This window comes from Sphaerodactylus townsendi, linkage group LG03, assembly GCF_021028975.2.
Source record: "Sphaerodactylus townsendi isolate TG3544 linkage group LG03, MPM_Stown_v2.3, whole genome shotgun sequence".
NCBI classification, from domain to species: Eukaryota; Metazoa; Chordata; class Lepidosauria; order Squamata; family Sphaerodactylidae; genus Sphaerodactylus; species Sphaerodactylus townsendi.
The window spans coordinates 141,491,933-141,508,682 of record NC_059427.1 but is presented as its reverse complement, the minus strand read 5'-3'; the positions used below and the strand labels follow the sequence as shown (position 1 = coordinate 141,508,682).

At 45.0% G+C, this 16,750-nt stretch overlaps 1 protein-coding gene across 3 annotated transcripts in view; it reads right to left on the bottom strand.

Annotated features, from left to right (window-relative positions):
* Window positions 1-1,004: 1,004 nt before the first annotated feature.
* ADCY6 (adenylate cyclase 6) overlaps window positions 1,005-16,750 on the bottom strand; it is a 63,268-nt gene continuing 47,522 nt past the window's right edge. For all 3 annotated transcript variants that reach the window (XM_048488430.1, XM_048488429.1, XM_048488431.1), the window contains exons 16-23: window positions 15,360-15,521; window positions 14,521-14,696; window positions 13,333-13,371; window positions 11,846-11,975; window positions 8,244-8,507; window positions 6,842-7,046; window positions 6,562-6,686; window positions 1,005-3,700 (exon numbers count right to left, since the gene is read on the bottom strand). In XM_048488430.1, the coding sequence (XP_048344387.1) occupies window positions 3,572-3,700; window positions 6,562-6,686; window positions 6,842-7,046; window positions 8,244-8,507; window positions 11,846-11,975; window positions 13,333-13,371; window positions 14,521-14,696; window positions 15,360-15,521 (1,230 nt within the window). In that variant the 3' untranslated portion in view covers window positions 1,005-3,571. The remainder of the gene's footprint in view (window positions 3,701-6,561; window positions 6,687-6,841; window positions 7,047-8,243; window positions 8,508-11,845; window positions 11,976-13,332; window positions 13,372-14,520; window positions 14,697-15,359; window positions 15,522-16,750) is intronic.

Here is a 16,750-nt window from a genome sequence, read left to right as displayed (position 1 = left end):
TATAAATTAGTATACAAAATCACCTGAGCGGGATGAAAGATTGACAAAAATATTTAAGATATGGACCCGAGCTCTCCCCGCGAATGGAACAGAAAGTTGAGGGAATAATGAAATATTGTATTGTTGAAGGGTTTCATGGCCGGAATCACTGGGATGCTGTGTGGTTTCCGGGCTGTATGGCCGTGTTCTAGCAGCATTCTCTCCTGACGTTTCACTTGCATCTGTGGCTGGCATCTTCAGAGGAGATGCCAGCCACAGATGCAGGCGAAACGTCAGAATGCTGCTAGAACACGGCCATACAGCCTGGAAACCACACAGCATCCCAATAATGAAATATTGTTTCCTTGACTAATAATTCAGTTCTTGCTAACTCTAACCCTTGAACAAATAAGAATGAGCCCGTAATTACTTGGTCAACTGTTTTTCTTTTTAAAGTTAATTTTAACTAGGGTTGCAAGGAGCCCCCCGGCCATCTGCAGGGTAGGGATATAAGATTGCCAGCTGCAGGTTGGGAAACTCCTGGAGATTTGGGGATAGATTCTCAGGGACCTGAGAGATTTGGGGATAGCCCCTTAGTGGGAGACAATGCCATACAATCTGCCCTCCAGAGCATCCCTTTTCTCCAGGGGTACTAATACCTGTACTTTGGAGATGAGCTGTAATTACGGGGGATCCCCAGGACCCACCTGGAGGCTGGCATCCCTATGTTCAGTGCAAGAACTCACGCAAACTGCTGCTGGCAGTCACTCTCTTAGAAGAGGCATTCTTCTCCCTTCTCTCTCACACAGGTTGAAATATCTGCTTAGGATGAGCCAGCTGAAGCCTGTGCATCCTCTGAGTACATGTAAAATATACCTTTTCTTCAGCAGTATTTGTGTGCATGTGAATAGAGAATTAACCAATATATAGACTAAAATGTCTTTGATTGAGGGATAGATGTAACAAATCACAATTCTCAGAAGCTGCTGCTCAGGGCGAGGGGAGGAAAAAAGGATGAAACGGCATAATAGAAAGTGATTTTTAATATATAATTTATATATACACACAAAAGGAAAAAAGTACCAAATAAGTGCCATAATCGCCCATTCCATTCACACACCACCACCCCAAAACACAATAAAGCTGTTTTAGCACTAGCCCTGTAAGGAATGGGGAGATTTTGGGGGGGGAAACTTTCAAAAAACTTCTCATTTTTCTCTTCTTTGCATAGCCTTCCCCAAGGGGGCATCAATAATCCACACAGGCTATGCACAGGGGCAGTTTCTGTCCAGTAAAACATAACTTAAAACAAGAAACATAAAGTAATAAAAGCTTTTTTTAACCACTGAGAACTTAAAAAAAAATCCAAAACTTGCGTTCTCCCTTTAAAAAACTTCCTTTCTCCCCTTTGCATTAAAGCACTTTTTTCTCCCTTCATTTCCATAGTTTCAAGTCAGTCTCTACTGAGCCTTCTTGCCTCTTCATGGGTTGAATGCTCCTGATTACATGTCACTTTTTGACATAAGTTGAGTAAAAGAAAGCATATTTTCAAGGAATCTCCATACCAGTATCTGTACAGGCTGATAATGGAATTCCACTTGATATGGAGGTGTGTTTGCATTAAATGGAATCAAAACCAAACAATGGTAATGGTATACATCCCTTTAAAATGCTGCCAACCAGTTCAGTCCAGAGCTGTTGATGGGAGATGGGAGCACCTGCGACAGAGTTAAATGTAAATAGGGATCAGGTCTCTGGAGGAAAGGAATCCGAGCCCAAACAGCACGTACAGTCCCATGCTCTCCATAAAATAGGAAGGGAAAGATGACATAATTAAAACCTAAGAAGTAAGGACACCTGAAATGTCTGCTGGCTTCTATAAGAGCCAGGCCAGCAATCAGCAAATGGAATATTTTCAAAAGGGTAGCCACAGATCCACTTACTCCCACCGCCATGGGCCATACTCATGGCACCAAGTGGAGGCTACAGCTCAATAGCTCCTGCCACCAAGTGGAGGCTACTGATGGTGAAGTGACTGTGAGTCCTGGGACCACTCACTGCTTGCAGTTGCCCTCGCCCAACCATCAAGTGTTCTGGGGCAAGTTGCCCAATCCTTACCCCCAACACTCCTTCAACCTTACACACTGGAAGTCAGCAAAATGAGAGCAATTCTTTTCCCATCCCTCCCCCATAGGAAGTCACAAGAGATAGAGAGCCTTACGAAGCAGGAAGCCACAACAAGCTTTCATTGGAGCAGGCAGCCTCCCATTCCCGATTGCTAACCAACAGTGTGTTAGCACATCAGCTGACGTGAGAGGGAGACAATGACTAGTCTGCACAGCATGTCTCTCAAACAGCTTTTCTAGAGCTATAGTGATTCTGAAGGAAAAACATGGGGAAGATTCCCACACCCCAGCAAATGTGGCCAAAAGGACCAAGGGTCTGAACCCAGTGGTGGAGAAACATGGCAGAAACTTACAGTAGCAAAGGGAGATGACTTGGCACTTAGTAGAAAAGGCCCAAGGAACTTGCCTGGTCTTCCAATTCTATGAGAGAGCTCCTGTTACAGAACTGGAACATCTTCCTCACTGGGACGCCAACAGAAGACATTAAGTTCCCTTGCGCATAGAACCATCTTCCCCCTACTTCAGGCACCTAAGGCAGGTTAAGATAACTTTTCTCCTGACTAATATGGGAGGTGGGATGGCAGGGGAAGGTAAAGGGAATTAGGACCCTTCCCTGCCTTCTCTTTGGCATCAAAACCACAACCCCAATTCTCACTTCTTGGGATACCCCAGCACTTGTCACAAGTCCTTTAAATTCCAAACAGGCAAAGCAATTTGGCAAATGATAACTGTACCCCGAATGACAACACTCCCCTGCAAAAAAACCCAAAAAAACAGGGGAAAAATACATTCCCGAACTTCACAGTGAGTGAGAGAGAGGGGGGGAGGGTCAGTGTGAGTGTGCTGCAGATGGCAACAATGGAACTGCATTGGGGGGGCAAGCCGCCTCCCCGACTGGAACAACGCTGCTGCTGCACTTTCTGGAAGTCTTGGCAAAGGGCACCACAAAAGAGAAAGGGTTCCTCTCAAAAGCATCCAGCCAATTCTGGATAAAGTAATATCCCCTGCCCCCAAACCCACCTTCCCTAATAAAACCAAGCATCTGCTTTCTAGATCCAGAAATAGAAAAAGGGGTATTTATCCTCTGTTGCAACCTCTCCTCACTGGGTTTTTTTTTTTTGGTTCAATCCCAGGAGAGGCAGAAAGTTTACATTAAAGGGTTTGCTTTCTTACCCCTAAAATAGCACCCACATGGGCCCAAAAGGGGGCACTCCAAATTAGGCATTGCTCCCAATAAATTAAAAATAAAGAAGTCTCTTATGGGGTAAAGTGACGCCCCCATGTTTCCTCTTTTCAACACCATCAAAGATCCTGTTTTGAGGCTGTAGGGGTTTTCCCTTTTTTGAAGGGTATATCTAAAATCCGGAGCAAGTAGTGAGAGAGGGAAGAGAGGGTGCAGAGAGAACCACATCACCCCCTGCTGCTTGAGCCCAGCCAGTGATGTCCCTTCATAGCAAAGGCTCTTGCTAACTGAGAGATGGACCTCCGTTCAGGAAATAGGTGGTCATTTCGCCTTTGCCTTTGACCTTGATGACCCCACGACACTCCAGCTGATAACCTTTGGCTGCCAATACCTGATGAAGATCAGTGGTCACCTAGAAAAAGCAGAGGAAAAATTAAGGAGTATAGTGTAGTAGTGTAGTGAATTTAGTGGCACAAGATATGATTATGGGTACTGAATAGGACATACTGAATAGCTTTTTTAAAAAGAGAGAGAGATTCATCTCAGAGATCAACTGTTAATTGACGGCTAAACAGAATCTTCATGTTTTGAGGAAGTGCAAGTCCAAATGACGGACATAGACAAGGAAGGTCTGATGCCTCTACGCCAGGGGTCAGCAACTTTTACCACCCAAAGAGCCATTTTGGACTCATTTTCCACGGCCCCGAAGATCTACCGAGCCAGAGAGGCGGCTCTGCACAGAGCCACCTCCGGTTTGGCCCCTCCACTCACCTTTCCTTCCAGTGCTGCTCTGGAGGGCTGGAGGGACATGCCCACGCTACCCTCCAACCTCTAGGCCACGTGGAGCTGCAGTATAAGGCTGAAAGCGCTGCATGTGGCTCCGGAGCAGCAGGTTGCAGACCCCTGCTCTACGCACTGCTGGTGGAATTCCTGGAAGCATCTAGCAGACCATTGTTGGAATCAGGATAATGGGACGGAGTGGATCTTGGTTTGATCAGAAAAGTCATTCTCATGATTGTGTTCATTCTCTAATGGCCAGCAGAAGGAGCCCTGCAGAATTAACCCTCCATACAATGTTATATTACAGCCATGTAAGACATGAAGCAGCTTTACACTGAATCAGACCCTCGGCCCATCCAGGTCAGCACGGTCTACTCTGAATGGCAGAGACTCTCCAGGATCTCGGGCGGAAGTCTTTCACAGCTCATCTGTTACCCAAGTCATTTAACTGGAGATGCCAGGGATTGAACCTGGGAGTTTCTGCATGCTAAACTGATGCTCTACCACTGAGCCAGGATCTCATCCACAGGGATGGTTCTTGTCCCTCCTTGGAGAAGCCTTTGGGGAGGACAGGCTTGTCATACTGAACAGTACATGGCTACATTTTACCTTTGACAGCTTATATTGCAAGAAGTGGCTGATGAATAACAGCAGATGCAAGTTTTGAGGTGCCATGATCATATGTGAAGCTGCCTTACACCAAGTCCAGCTAAGTTAGCTTTATATGGTCACCGGTCCATCTAGCTCAGAACTATCTATGTGTGGCAGGAATTCTCTAATGTCTCAGGCAGGAAATAGTCTTGACATCCTTTACCTTGAGAGATCAAGGATGGAACCTGGAACTTTTCATGCAAAGCAGGTGCTTTACCGTCAAGTTACTGGACACCTCCAGGATACTTTGTGCATCTCTGCTTATACGTTCCCCCCCTTGTACCTGAAGATGCAACCCTTCATAAAGGTTACCATCCTTTGTCTGAAGTTCACAGGGAGCCTGCTGAATAAACAGCCCTCCTTTCCCAGTATATGCACTCTCCTTTTGGAAATCCCTCCAAAAAAGGAGCTCCATTTGGACAGCTCCCTTTTAGAGAGCAGGATTTTTTTTAACGTTTCATTTTTTAAAAAAGGCCTTTGGCTGTTGAGATGATGGGGATGGTCTAGTAGAGTAAATAAGAATGGTTGATGCCATTTGTTGCATGGGTTCTTTGTTTTAGTGGCTCTTTTGCCACTTTATTGTTTTATATAGAAGACACAAGGAGGGGGACCAAAGCAGCTTACATAATTCTACTCCATTTGTTTGGGTCAGAATGTGTAACTGGCCCAAGGTCACCCAGTGAGCTTCCATAGCACTGTGGGGATTCAAAGCCAGAACTCCCAGATCACAGTCTGAAACTCTGACCATTACAGTGCCTTTCATAGGATGACTGCTGTTGAATAGTGAGTTCTGGGTGAGCCATGTAAGCGACATGCTGGTGCTTTGGCCCCAGTTAAGTCATCTCTAAGAGGCAAAATTACTCCAGAAAGCCCTGACCCTTCTCCCTGCCTTTTTCTGACAGAAACCAAGGCTTACATGCTGGCAATACTGTTGCAGTTGACTAGCAATGGTCATGGGTGTTATCTGTTTCTTAAAACTACAGGCATTCCTTTCATCAGGGTTGGGGGTTAACAGATGTATTTATTTTAGATTTCAGTATTTTCTGCAAATGTGGAACTTTTCACAGGTTTATAGAAATATATATCTGTCCATGGCCTCAACCTTGGGATTTATATAGCCACAGATGGAGCCACACTGAGGATTAGATATACTGAGATGATTTCTTATAAACCATTGCAGGAGTTCCTGCAGCTAGTCCCTGGACATAATAGGTTTATTAATGCATCAAAAATGTTCAGATATTCATAGACCTCCCGAGACTCCCCTAGGCAGGCAACTGTGAAATTGACAACGTACTTCAAGGCCAGAAGTCAGTCACTTTAACATGGGCGACTTTCATAAGTGGATTTTTTCCTAAGTGGGATCATGCATGCCTTTGTGGGGGGGGGGAGGGGTTGGGGGGGAAGCTTCATGCTATTATGAGCATGATGCTTGGGGCTACTGAGTCTTTCCACCTTCAATGAACACATCCTCTGCTCCGTCTTCGGTGGCAAACAGTGGTGTGGCTATAAGAAGAATCTCCATATGGAAGCTCTGCCTGTCTGGGAGGTGGTCAAACTAACTTCAGCTCTTCTGCCAGTCCTTTAGTGGGGCTTGAGTTTTCTTTAGTCCACAGCTGAGGTTCAGATGCGAAGAGGTTACTCCATCAGTAGTTCGGAAACAACGTGACAGAAGTAGGTGGCAACGTGAACGGTATCAAGTGGCATGGGGTGGGGAGTGCAGACTGCATCCTCATCCACCTCTACCACACTTTCCGTTGCCACTACATTAGGGGTGGCCTCTTCCTGTCCCCATGTGGAATCAGCAATGGTCAAACAAGGCCATATCATAGATGCTGTTACCTGAATACGGTCGGGGACACCAGTGCTGTCCATACGGCTAGAGACATTGACAGTGTTGCCCCAAATGTCATATTGCGGCTTCCGAGCTCCAATCACCCCAGCTACCACTGGCCCAATATTCAGCCCTATGAAAGAGAAAAGTTGACAATGGGAGGCAGGGGCCCAGTCAAGATGGAGAAGACAACCCATTTGCCTTGAGACCACCTACCCCTCTCCATAGCACAGACAGAATCCATGCACACAGATACAGGCTCACACCAATCTCTCCTGCTCCTCTCACCAATTTTCATTTGGAAGTTATTGAAAGAATGTTCATTGATGTATTTCATCTGCTCCATGAGTCTCATTGCGTAGTCTGCCAGTGCTGTAATATGGGAGCGTCCCTCGCGGTCATAGGTGCTGTCATTCAGCCCCGAAGCTGCCATATAGGTACTGCCTATTGTCTTGATCTTCTCAAGCTGCCTGAACTTGTCCTCGCTGATAATCTACAATGAGTAAGGTGAAAGGAATTATCAGTTTTGATTAATGCTAGGATGGCCCCTATGCTCTAGACTGCACCACTGGTTTGAACGTACTGCTGTTGGAATTTTGCCCCAACAGCTGTTAATTGTGCTCACAAATCATACTGTGCATGGAGATCACAACTTCACACTTCTTCTTTTGCTGGCCTGTCAACATGCAATTTGGAGTGTGGTGGGTTGTATGGCCATGTTGTATGGCCATGTTCCAGTAGCATTTTCTCCTGACGTTTTGCCTGCATCTGTAGCAGCCTAACCCTAACTAACTTTAATTGACTCTCCTCTCTGATGGTGAATTTATCTATTAAATGTAATAATTTCAAATATTTTATATATATTTATCTGTATTTTAACATTCACTGTCTTGGAAATCATAATTTGGGCAGAAACCACAGAAATAGTTTAAATAAAAATAAACAAATATCAAGTTTAAGAAACAGTTGCAGGAAAAAGTGGAACTTTGGCTGAATGAAACTTACAAGTAAACACTCATAAAGGTCTTGCCTGTCAGGAGTGGCATTGCCATTTTTTTAAAAAAATGGGGATTATAACGCTTAATAAGTGCCACGTAGAACCAATTTTAATGACACTTGGGGTTAGTTGGGAAAAAAGAATGATTGAGCAATGAAAAAGTGAGGGGCTTTTGCTTTAAGAAAAAAGGCTCACAGATGGTACACCATGCATTGAACAAACTTCTTTCTCCAAGCTTTTATAATATGATTTCTATTAAGTGCATTGCTCACTGGATCCTTGTTCAGGCATCTTAGATCCCATCAGCAAGTGAAAAACTCAACACAATGAGAAAGTACTGACTGGGTCTACCACAAAAACCTGTTCACAGACTATGAGTGGTGGCAGCTCAGAGGACATTAGAGAAAACCTTCACATTTGCTTAAAATGTGCTCCTTCTAACACTATCTAGACCAGGAGTCTGCAACCTGCAGCTCTCCAGATGTTCATGGACTACAAATCCCATCAGCCCCTGCCAGCATGGCCAATTGGGATTTATAGTCCATGAACATGGGATGGGATTTATAGTCCATGAACATCTGGAGAGCCGCAGGTTGCAGACCCCTGAACTAGACACTCCTGAACCTCATAGCCCCTTCCTAGCCTCTGGTGCCTCATCTTTTCCAATCCCATGGCAAAATGTATACACCTTACCTCATCAAAGTCAGCAATGATTTCATTGAGCAATCGCAGACATTCAACGCCCTCATTGTTGGCTTCCAGCTCCACATAGAACTCTGAGAAGTTGCTGATGGAGGCAAACATGACAGCGACGCACTCACACGACTGGTGATACAGCTCATCATTGAGGCGCTCACGGGCCAGAAAATGAGCAGCCACATCCTTCGGCAAGATGTTGTGCAACAGCCGGCGGTTATAGGCCTGCAGCTCTTCCATCTCCTCTTTCTCACTTGTAGCCTGGGGCAGATGGGGGAAGAAATAAGGGGGAAATCTGTTATACAGACCATGTAATTCCTGTAGAACACACAGCTTTCACTGTCTATATACTATGGAACAATGCTCAGAGTAAAGCTGAATTCTGTATTTGGAATAATTATACAGTCAGAAACTCTTCAAATATTTCATTAACACATTGTCTTCCTCTTTCAGTACTGGCTAAATCCTTCGCCATTGAAAATCTTGTTCAGTCCTTTTTTCGCCCTCAGATTTCACTATGCCGTGCCCAATACTTTTAAACTGATCACCATAGTCTTAAAGGTTAGACACTTACTTTAAAAACACACCAACTTTAAACCCCCACAACATGATGATGGGTTACACACAATCACATTACACAGGATTGCACATTGATACCAAATATTTAAGAAGTTGTTGTGGGTTAACCATAAAGTAATGTGAAAATTAAAAATGCACCTGGTGTTGTACTTATTCTATTGATGCATTACGTGAAGAGTATATAACCTAATCAATCATATGACTTCAAGAACAAACCGTTTAAGTCAGAATATGAATAAAATAATAGATATGAAGGAAAAAATTGCTTTGTGTTAAAGATATTTCACACAGCAAGCACCATCTTAGAAGAGGCATTCCCTACTAGGGTTGGTCCCTTTTAAGAAAACATGGGCTTCTGTGAAAAAAAAAGTTGACTGATTATAGTGGGAGCATCTTTTTAATCAAAGCTAAGCAATCCATCACTCAAACTTGCCAGCACTATTAACTACGCTCTAACAACTTGTATTTTTGTATAATTTTTGTGTGCGGTATGCAATAGTGTCATGCATACAATAAAGTGTAATGCACTGAGTGTTCCACTGCATTGTGATGTTCACGTTTTGGTTTTCTTCCAAGTGGGATTTTGTGTGTGTGAAGAAACCTATTTCACTTCCATTTGCATAGACCTGAAACTAGAACTCTACAATGATATTAGGAAAGCCAGCACTCATAACCGTAGACACATCTACTTGTGTTTTTTCAACAGCTTGATCAGTAGTGAGTTCTGGTGCTTCAGTGAACTCACACATGCTGACCTTTCTGCTTTGCAACAATGACCCTCCTTTGTTTGGTAAGCTTAGGATGAATCCATCGTAGTATTTCAGTAGATAGAGCTGTGGTGGCAAACCTTTGGCACTCCAGATGTTATGGACTGCAATTCCCATCAGCCCCTGCCAGCATGGCCAATTGTCAAGGGCTGATGGGAATTGTAGTCCATAACATCTGGAGTGCCAAAGGTTCACCACCACTGAGATGGAAGGATTGCTATCTGAGGAGAACAACTTTCTCTTCTTTCCCCTTCCTTCTGAAGCCCAAATGTGAAGGGTAACGAGGAAATCCAATCTCTATGCTGGGAAATCCAATCTCTATGCTGGGGATAATTAGGAAAGGAATTGATAATAAAACTGCAAAGATTGTAAATGACCTGGAAGTAGGGGTGGGTAGCGTGGTGGCCAAGTTTGCAGATGATACCAAATTATGTAGGGTGGTGAGAACCACAAAGGATTGCGAAGAGCTCCAAGCGGACCTTGATAAATTAGGTGAGTGGGCTCAGAAATGGCAAATGCAGTTCAATGTAGCAAAATGTAAAGTGATGCACACAGGGGCAAAAAATCTAAACTTCACATACACGCTACAGGGGTCAGTGCTATCAGTCACAGACCAGGAAAGGGATTTAGGCGTCTTAGTTGATAGTTCCATGGGAATGTCAACTCAATGCATGGCAGCTGTGAAAAAGGCAAACTCTATGCTGGGGATCATTAGGAAAGGAATTGATAATAAAACTGCAAAGATTGTCATGCCCTTATGTAAAGCAGTGGTGCGACCGCACTTGGAGTACTGTGTCCAGTTCTGGTCGCCGCATCTCAAAAAGGATATTGAGGAGATAGAAAAAGTGCAGAGAAGGGCAACAAGGATGATTGAGGGACTGGAGCACCTTCCCTATGAGGAGAGGCTGCAGCGTTCGGGACTCTTTAGTTTGGAGAGGAGGCGGCTAAGGGGGGATATGATTGAAGTCTATAAAATTATGCATGGGGTAGAAAATGTTGACAGAGAGAAATTTTTCTCTCTTTCTCACAATACTAGAACCAGGGGGCATTCATTGAAAATGCTGGGGGGAAGAATTAGGACTAATAAAAGGAAACACTTCTTCACACAACGTGTGATTGGTGTTTGGAATATGCTGCCACAGGAGGTGGTGATGGCCACTAACCTGGATAGCTTTAAAAGGGGCTTGGACAGATTTATGGAGGAGAAGTCGATTTATGGCTACCAATCTTGATCCTCTTTGATCTGAGATTGCAAATGCCTTAACAGACCAGGTGATCGGGAGCAACAGCCTATAGGCCATTGCGCTCACATCCTACATGTGAGCTCCCAAAGGCACCTGGTGGGCCACTGCGAGTAGCAGAGAGCTGGACTAGATGGACTTTGGTCTGATCCAGCTGGCTTGTTCTTATGTTCTTATGTTCTTATTGTCATGCCCTTATATAAAGCAGTGGTGCGACCGCACTTGGAGAACTGTGTTCAGTTCTGGTCGCCACATCTCAAAAAGGATATTGAAGAGATAGAAAAAGTGCAGAGAAGGGCAACAAGGATGATTGAGGGACTGGAGCACCTTCCTTTTGAGGAGAGGCTGCAGCGTTTGGGACTCTTTAGTTTGGAGAGGAGACGTCTGAGGGGGGATATGATTGAAGTCTATAAAATTATGCATGGGGTAGAAAATGTTGACAGATTTCTCTCTTTCTCACAATACTAGAACCAGGGGGCATACATTGAAAATGCTGGGGGGAAGAATTAGGACTAATAAAAGGAAACACTTCTTCACGCAACGTGTGATTGGTGTTTGGAATATGCTGCCACAGGAGATGGTGATGGCCACTAACCTGGATAGCTTTAAAAGGGGCTTGGACAGATTTATGGAAGAGAAGTCGATTTATGGTTACCAATCTTGATCCTCATTGATCTGAGATTGCAAATGCCTTAACAGTCCAGGTGCTCAGGAGCAACAGCCGCAGAAGGCCATTGCTTTCACATCCTGCATGTGAGCTCCCAATGGCACCTGGTGGGCCACTGCGAGTAGCAGAGAGCTGGACTAGATGGACTCTGGTCTGATCCAGCTGGCTTGTTCTTATGTTCTTAAATCACTTCTGCAACTGGAAAAGTCTTCCATCTGCAAAATGGCTCCAGTGGAGCTGAGCAATATCTTGGCTCTGCAAAAGGCAAGCTCTAACTATTGGTCTCACCAGCACCACAAGACCCCAAACACCCCCTCCACAGCAGACTCTCTACTTTCTCACTACCTGTTGCTTCCAGAGAAAGTCAAGACGGGCAGTAGACTCCACCTGCTGGGCATGCAAATAAAGGGCCAAGGCGAAAAGCAGCAGGATGACCGGAGTCGTGTACTGCAGGGCCATCTTCCCTTCTGTTTGGCTGTGGGAAGAAAGGAGACAAGAGACAGTGTTATCGTTCTGCTCTCGTGCCCTTATACACGCTGCACCCACCGAGTGGTTTGATTCCGCCTTGACTTCCAAACCAGAATGGTGTTTCTGAAGCACTCACATGTCGCCCTCCAATTGTCTACTGGCAGGTGGAAACTTCCCCCTGCTTTTCCCAGAGCTGTTGTGCTATGATTTTTTCCCCTTAAAGGATCACTATTAAAGTGGATTAAGTAAACCATCTGGACAAGAAGGTTTACATTTCTGAACCTCAAGCCCACATTTACACCATTGTACTGTTGTCATCCTCTCACAGCCACCATCCACCCCCCCCCCCCATCACTGGGGGACTGTTGCTGTCTTTAAAAAAATGGTAATACAGTGTATTATTATTATTATTATTATTATTATTATTATTATTATTATTATTATTATTATTATTATTATTATTATTATTATTATTATTATTATTATTATTATTATTATTATTATTATTATTATGCTGTGATATAGCAACGACAGAGTTTTAATAATGTCATTGGGTGGGGGGAAATGGCAGGCACAAGGGGGAACTGGGCAAAAAATGGAGAACTCCAAAGAGCTGCCAAGCACTCTGCATTCACACAGGCAGCAAAAGCACAATGGGGAACTGTCACTATGTGGATAGAGCCACAGTTTGCCTGAAAACTTTGCTCCTCTCATTTGACTAGCTTTGGCTCCTGCTCTTGAAGAGAATGCATGCCATTCTCCCTCGCTGCCCCTTATGCCTGGAATAAACAGATGCTTGGACTTCTGTCTTTCCAGCCCCTTCCCTCAAAACCCCCCTCTTCCATGAAGTTTTTGGCCCAGCTCCTTACAGAGGCATAGCTGGGCTAGAGTGCCTACCACTGACTCGGGGCTATGCCCCCAACCTCTGAGCAGGCCAGGGGGTGGGGCTCGGGGGTGCCCGGAGAAGAAGAAGAGTTTGGATTTATATCCCCCCTTTCTCTCCTATAGGAGACTCAAAGGGGCTGACAATATCCTTGCCCTTCCCCCCTCACAACAAATACCCTGTGAGGTGAGTGGGGCTGAGAGAGCTCTGAAAAGCTGTGACTAGCCCAAGGTCACCCAGCTGGTATGTGTGGGAGTGCACAGGTTAATCTGAATTCCCCAGATAAGTCTCCACAACTCAAGCGGCAGAGATGGGAATCAAACCCGGTTCCTCCAGATCAGAGTGCACCTGCTCTTAACCTCCTATGCCACTGCTGAGAAGGAATTGTCTCCAGGCGCTATTTCCCTCCCATACGCCCCTGCCTACCACTGGCAGAATACATTCCCCTCTCCCCCCAATGCAGCACATGGTACCTACTCACCAGTCTTGGCCATTCTGGGTCTCATTAACAGCTGTTGGCCTGTAGAAGGAAGAGGAAAACAAAGAGTTTTTGTAGAAAAGGGACCCAGACCATTTGACACTCTACAGCACTCAACATTTGAAGAGTTGGGTGGAGTTGGGAAAGGAACTGGAAGACAATGACGATTCATGCCATGGAGGAGAAACTGGAACCCTTGGTAATGAAATAAGGCAAAGTATCTGAATTGCCTTATTGCTTTGGTCACATGGCCTTCTGAAGATCACAGAAGGCCAAATGTTTCCTGCCACAACATAAGCACAGTTCTAAGGATATGAAGTGGAAACCTCATACCTCTATGGTGTTTTTTTTTTAAAAAAAAACTCTATTATGACTGTAAACCCCAGGGCCAATCCAAGGCTGTTTTGTCATTCTTACTTTCAGTCAAAAAATCACCTCATATGTGCCTTGATTTGCTTTGGGTTGAAGAATAAACATCCATTATATTTTGCTGTGCATTTCAAGCAATGAATTTCAAGCTCCCATTTTACCTAAAGTTATCTTATTGTCACCAGTGCCACCACATGTTTGTTTTTATTGTCCCACTAGAAAATATAGATTTTAATATACGTGGGATGAACTTTGACATAGGCACCATATCTTAATTTTTTGGTTTTTTTGTCATCAAATTGCAGTGGAAACGGTGATTCCATAGAGTTTTCATGGCAAGAGATGGCCTTTCCTACCTCCCCTCACCACTATCTCTGTTTAAATTTAGATTGCAAGATTCCTGGGACAAGGACAAAGCTTTGGTTTGCATTACTAAGTGAAGGGCTACATTAAACAATAATGATATAAAGTCTGTGGCTTCTCTATCATTACTTGTGGTAGTTTGACTCCCTGTTTGGCGGAAGTAAAATATGTAAAGAGCATAGGAAGAAAGCAGGCCAGAACTGAGATTAGAGGGTTCTCCCCACTCTCAATTGCTCTAGAGTAGGGGTCTGCAACCTGTTGCTCTCCAGATGTTCATGGACTACAAATCCCATCAGCCCTTGCCAGCATGGCCAATTGGCCATGCTGGCAGGGGCTGATGGGAATTATAGTCCATGAACATCTGGAGAACTGCAGGTTGCAGACCCTTGCTTTAGAGACATCAGAGTCAAGAGGTAAAGTCTGAAATCCTTTCTCCCCAACCAGGAAGGAGAGTCTTACAAGGCATTAGCAACCACCAGCAAGTCGTAGTTGTCAAATAGCATCCCCTGAGCGCCTGCTGCCAGGGCCAGGTACACGGCCTCCATCCCCACCAGCAGTGCCAGCTTCCCCAGGCTGCTGATGTGCAGGAAAACGGAGCTCGCCAACAGACTCAGCAGCACTGAATAAGTGAAATACTGTAGGAAAGAAGAGGAAAAGATATTATGAAAAACAGCCAAAACAGTCCCTTACTCAGCCAAAACAGTCCCTTACTCTTCTCCCCTCTACTTCTTCACAGCTGGTGTAATTAACTGGTGGAAGTTACTACTACGAGATAATGGTTGTAACTTCTGGTTTAAAAAGGGCATTAGACAAATTCACAAACAGATCAGCAGCTATCAGTTCAGATAGCTCAATGAATCCTCCATGTTCCCAGGTTTCCCTGTGTCTGGAGACGAAACAAGGACATGTTGATGTCTTGCTTGTGGGCTTCACTGAAATAGGATGCTGAACTAAATGGACCCTTGATAAGATCTGGCAGGGCTGCTCTTACAGAATATTGTCTTCCTGTCTTCACAGACACCTCCCCACCCATCTTCCAAACCAGTTTATCCTTGAAGGTTCGGGGGTGGGGGGGTGGGGGGGAAACCCCACTCTCATCCTAGCCCAGCTACTTAGGTACTTCACATTTATGGGGGAAAGAAAAGAAGGGAGAATTCTCCAAGAGATAAAGAAAATACTTATCTGAGCCCAGCAAGATAGTCCTGAGCCCTGTCTACCAATCTTCCCAGCTTTACTCTCATACAATGTCTAGCCTTCCATCTCCCCCACGCCCCCGAATCACTCAGAACCACATTTACCTCAGGAAAGCTGCAGCTAGAAGCACCATGTCCCTGGCAGGGTGGATTGTCTGATGCCAGTGAGTAGTTGAGGGCACGAAGAAGGCAGGGACCCACAGCAGGTGGAGTAATGTTCAGAAAATCAGCAACACAGTGCTGCAGCTGAACCCGGCTGCAAGCAAACTGGGGTGAGAGGAGGAAAAATGGCTATGTAAGGCAGAAAAGGAATTCGCCAAGTTCCAATATTCTGCAGCCACCTAATCCCCGCTTCTCAGACTTATGGCAGCTATGAGACCACAACAACTAGAATCCCTGCCACTCTAAGGCTGAAAGAGGATGGTCTGAGGGTGTTTTTGTCCAACTTTTGCCTCTGATAAACAGAGCTTGTACTAAAACAAAACACAAGCCTGGTGTCATCCTAGATATTAAGGAAAGCATAAGCTTTTCCAGCATATGTGTTGGTGGCCAGAGCTTTCTTCATGATGAGAGCAACTCTGGCTCACCAAAGTTTATAACAGCAAAACAAAATGTGCTGCATTAGTCACCAAGACAAAAAAAAAAGGCAGACCAAGGCTGAAAATGCAATAGAAAACAGAAAAATTATTGAGAGAACGCTGAAAAGCTCTACAGGTTTCACCACATCTTCATCAGAGAATCTAAAATGCTTTTCACAGTTGCTGATCTGAATTTAGCCACTGGGGAAAATGCTGCAGATGAACACATGCAGAGATAGGCTAATGCAGCTACAATGAAATGGGGCTTTTCCATATTCTGACAATGTGTTCTCACTTGCTTGCTGCAATAGCAGCGTTTGTCTTTGCCGTCTTTCTTCTTCATGGAAGCTTATGCGCAGTAGTGGGATTCAGCAGGTTCGCACTACTTTGGCAGAACTGGTTGTTTAAATGGTGCTTGTAAACAACCAGCTGTTAAATTATTTGAATCCCACCATTGCTTATGCGGGAATAAGTGTTGTTAATGGCCTAATCCAAAGGGGCGGGCTGAATTGGCTTGGGGAGGTGGTGTGGGCCAATGCCAGCAGATTTGCCTTCCTCAGGCACTTATCTCGGTAGAGGGGCAAATATGCTGGTGGGCGGCTGTCACAGCCCCCTGGAATGCCACGTCAATGCTCCTGTGCTGCCACCAGCTCCGTCAGCACAGTGGGGGTGTGGCAGAGGTGTTCCTGTTTTGAAGCTGATGTTAGCTGGTTTCCACCCTGGGTTTGCAGGTATTTTCACAATGGGCTGGGGCATAGACTTATGCCATCCTTTTGGCTAGCTAAGTCCATTAAGCCCTATGAAGGGCTTTCTAGTGCTGGGGTTCTTTTTGGTTTTTCTCCCTCCCTGCACCACTAGAAAGCCCTCTGGAGGTGGCGGGATGCCGCCACAGCAGCACCATCCCAGGCTGCCCGGGGT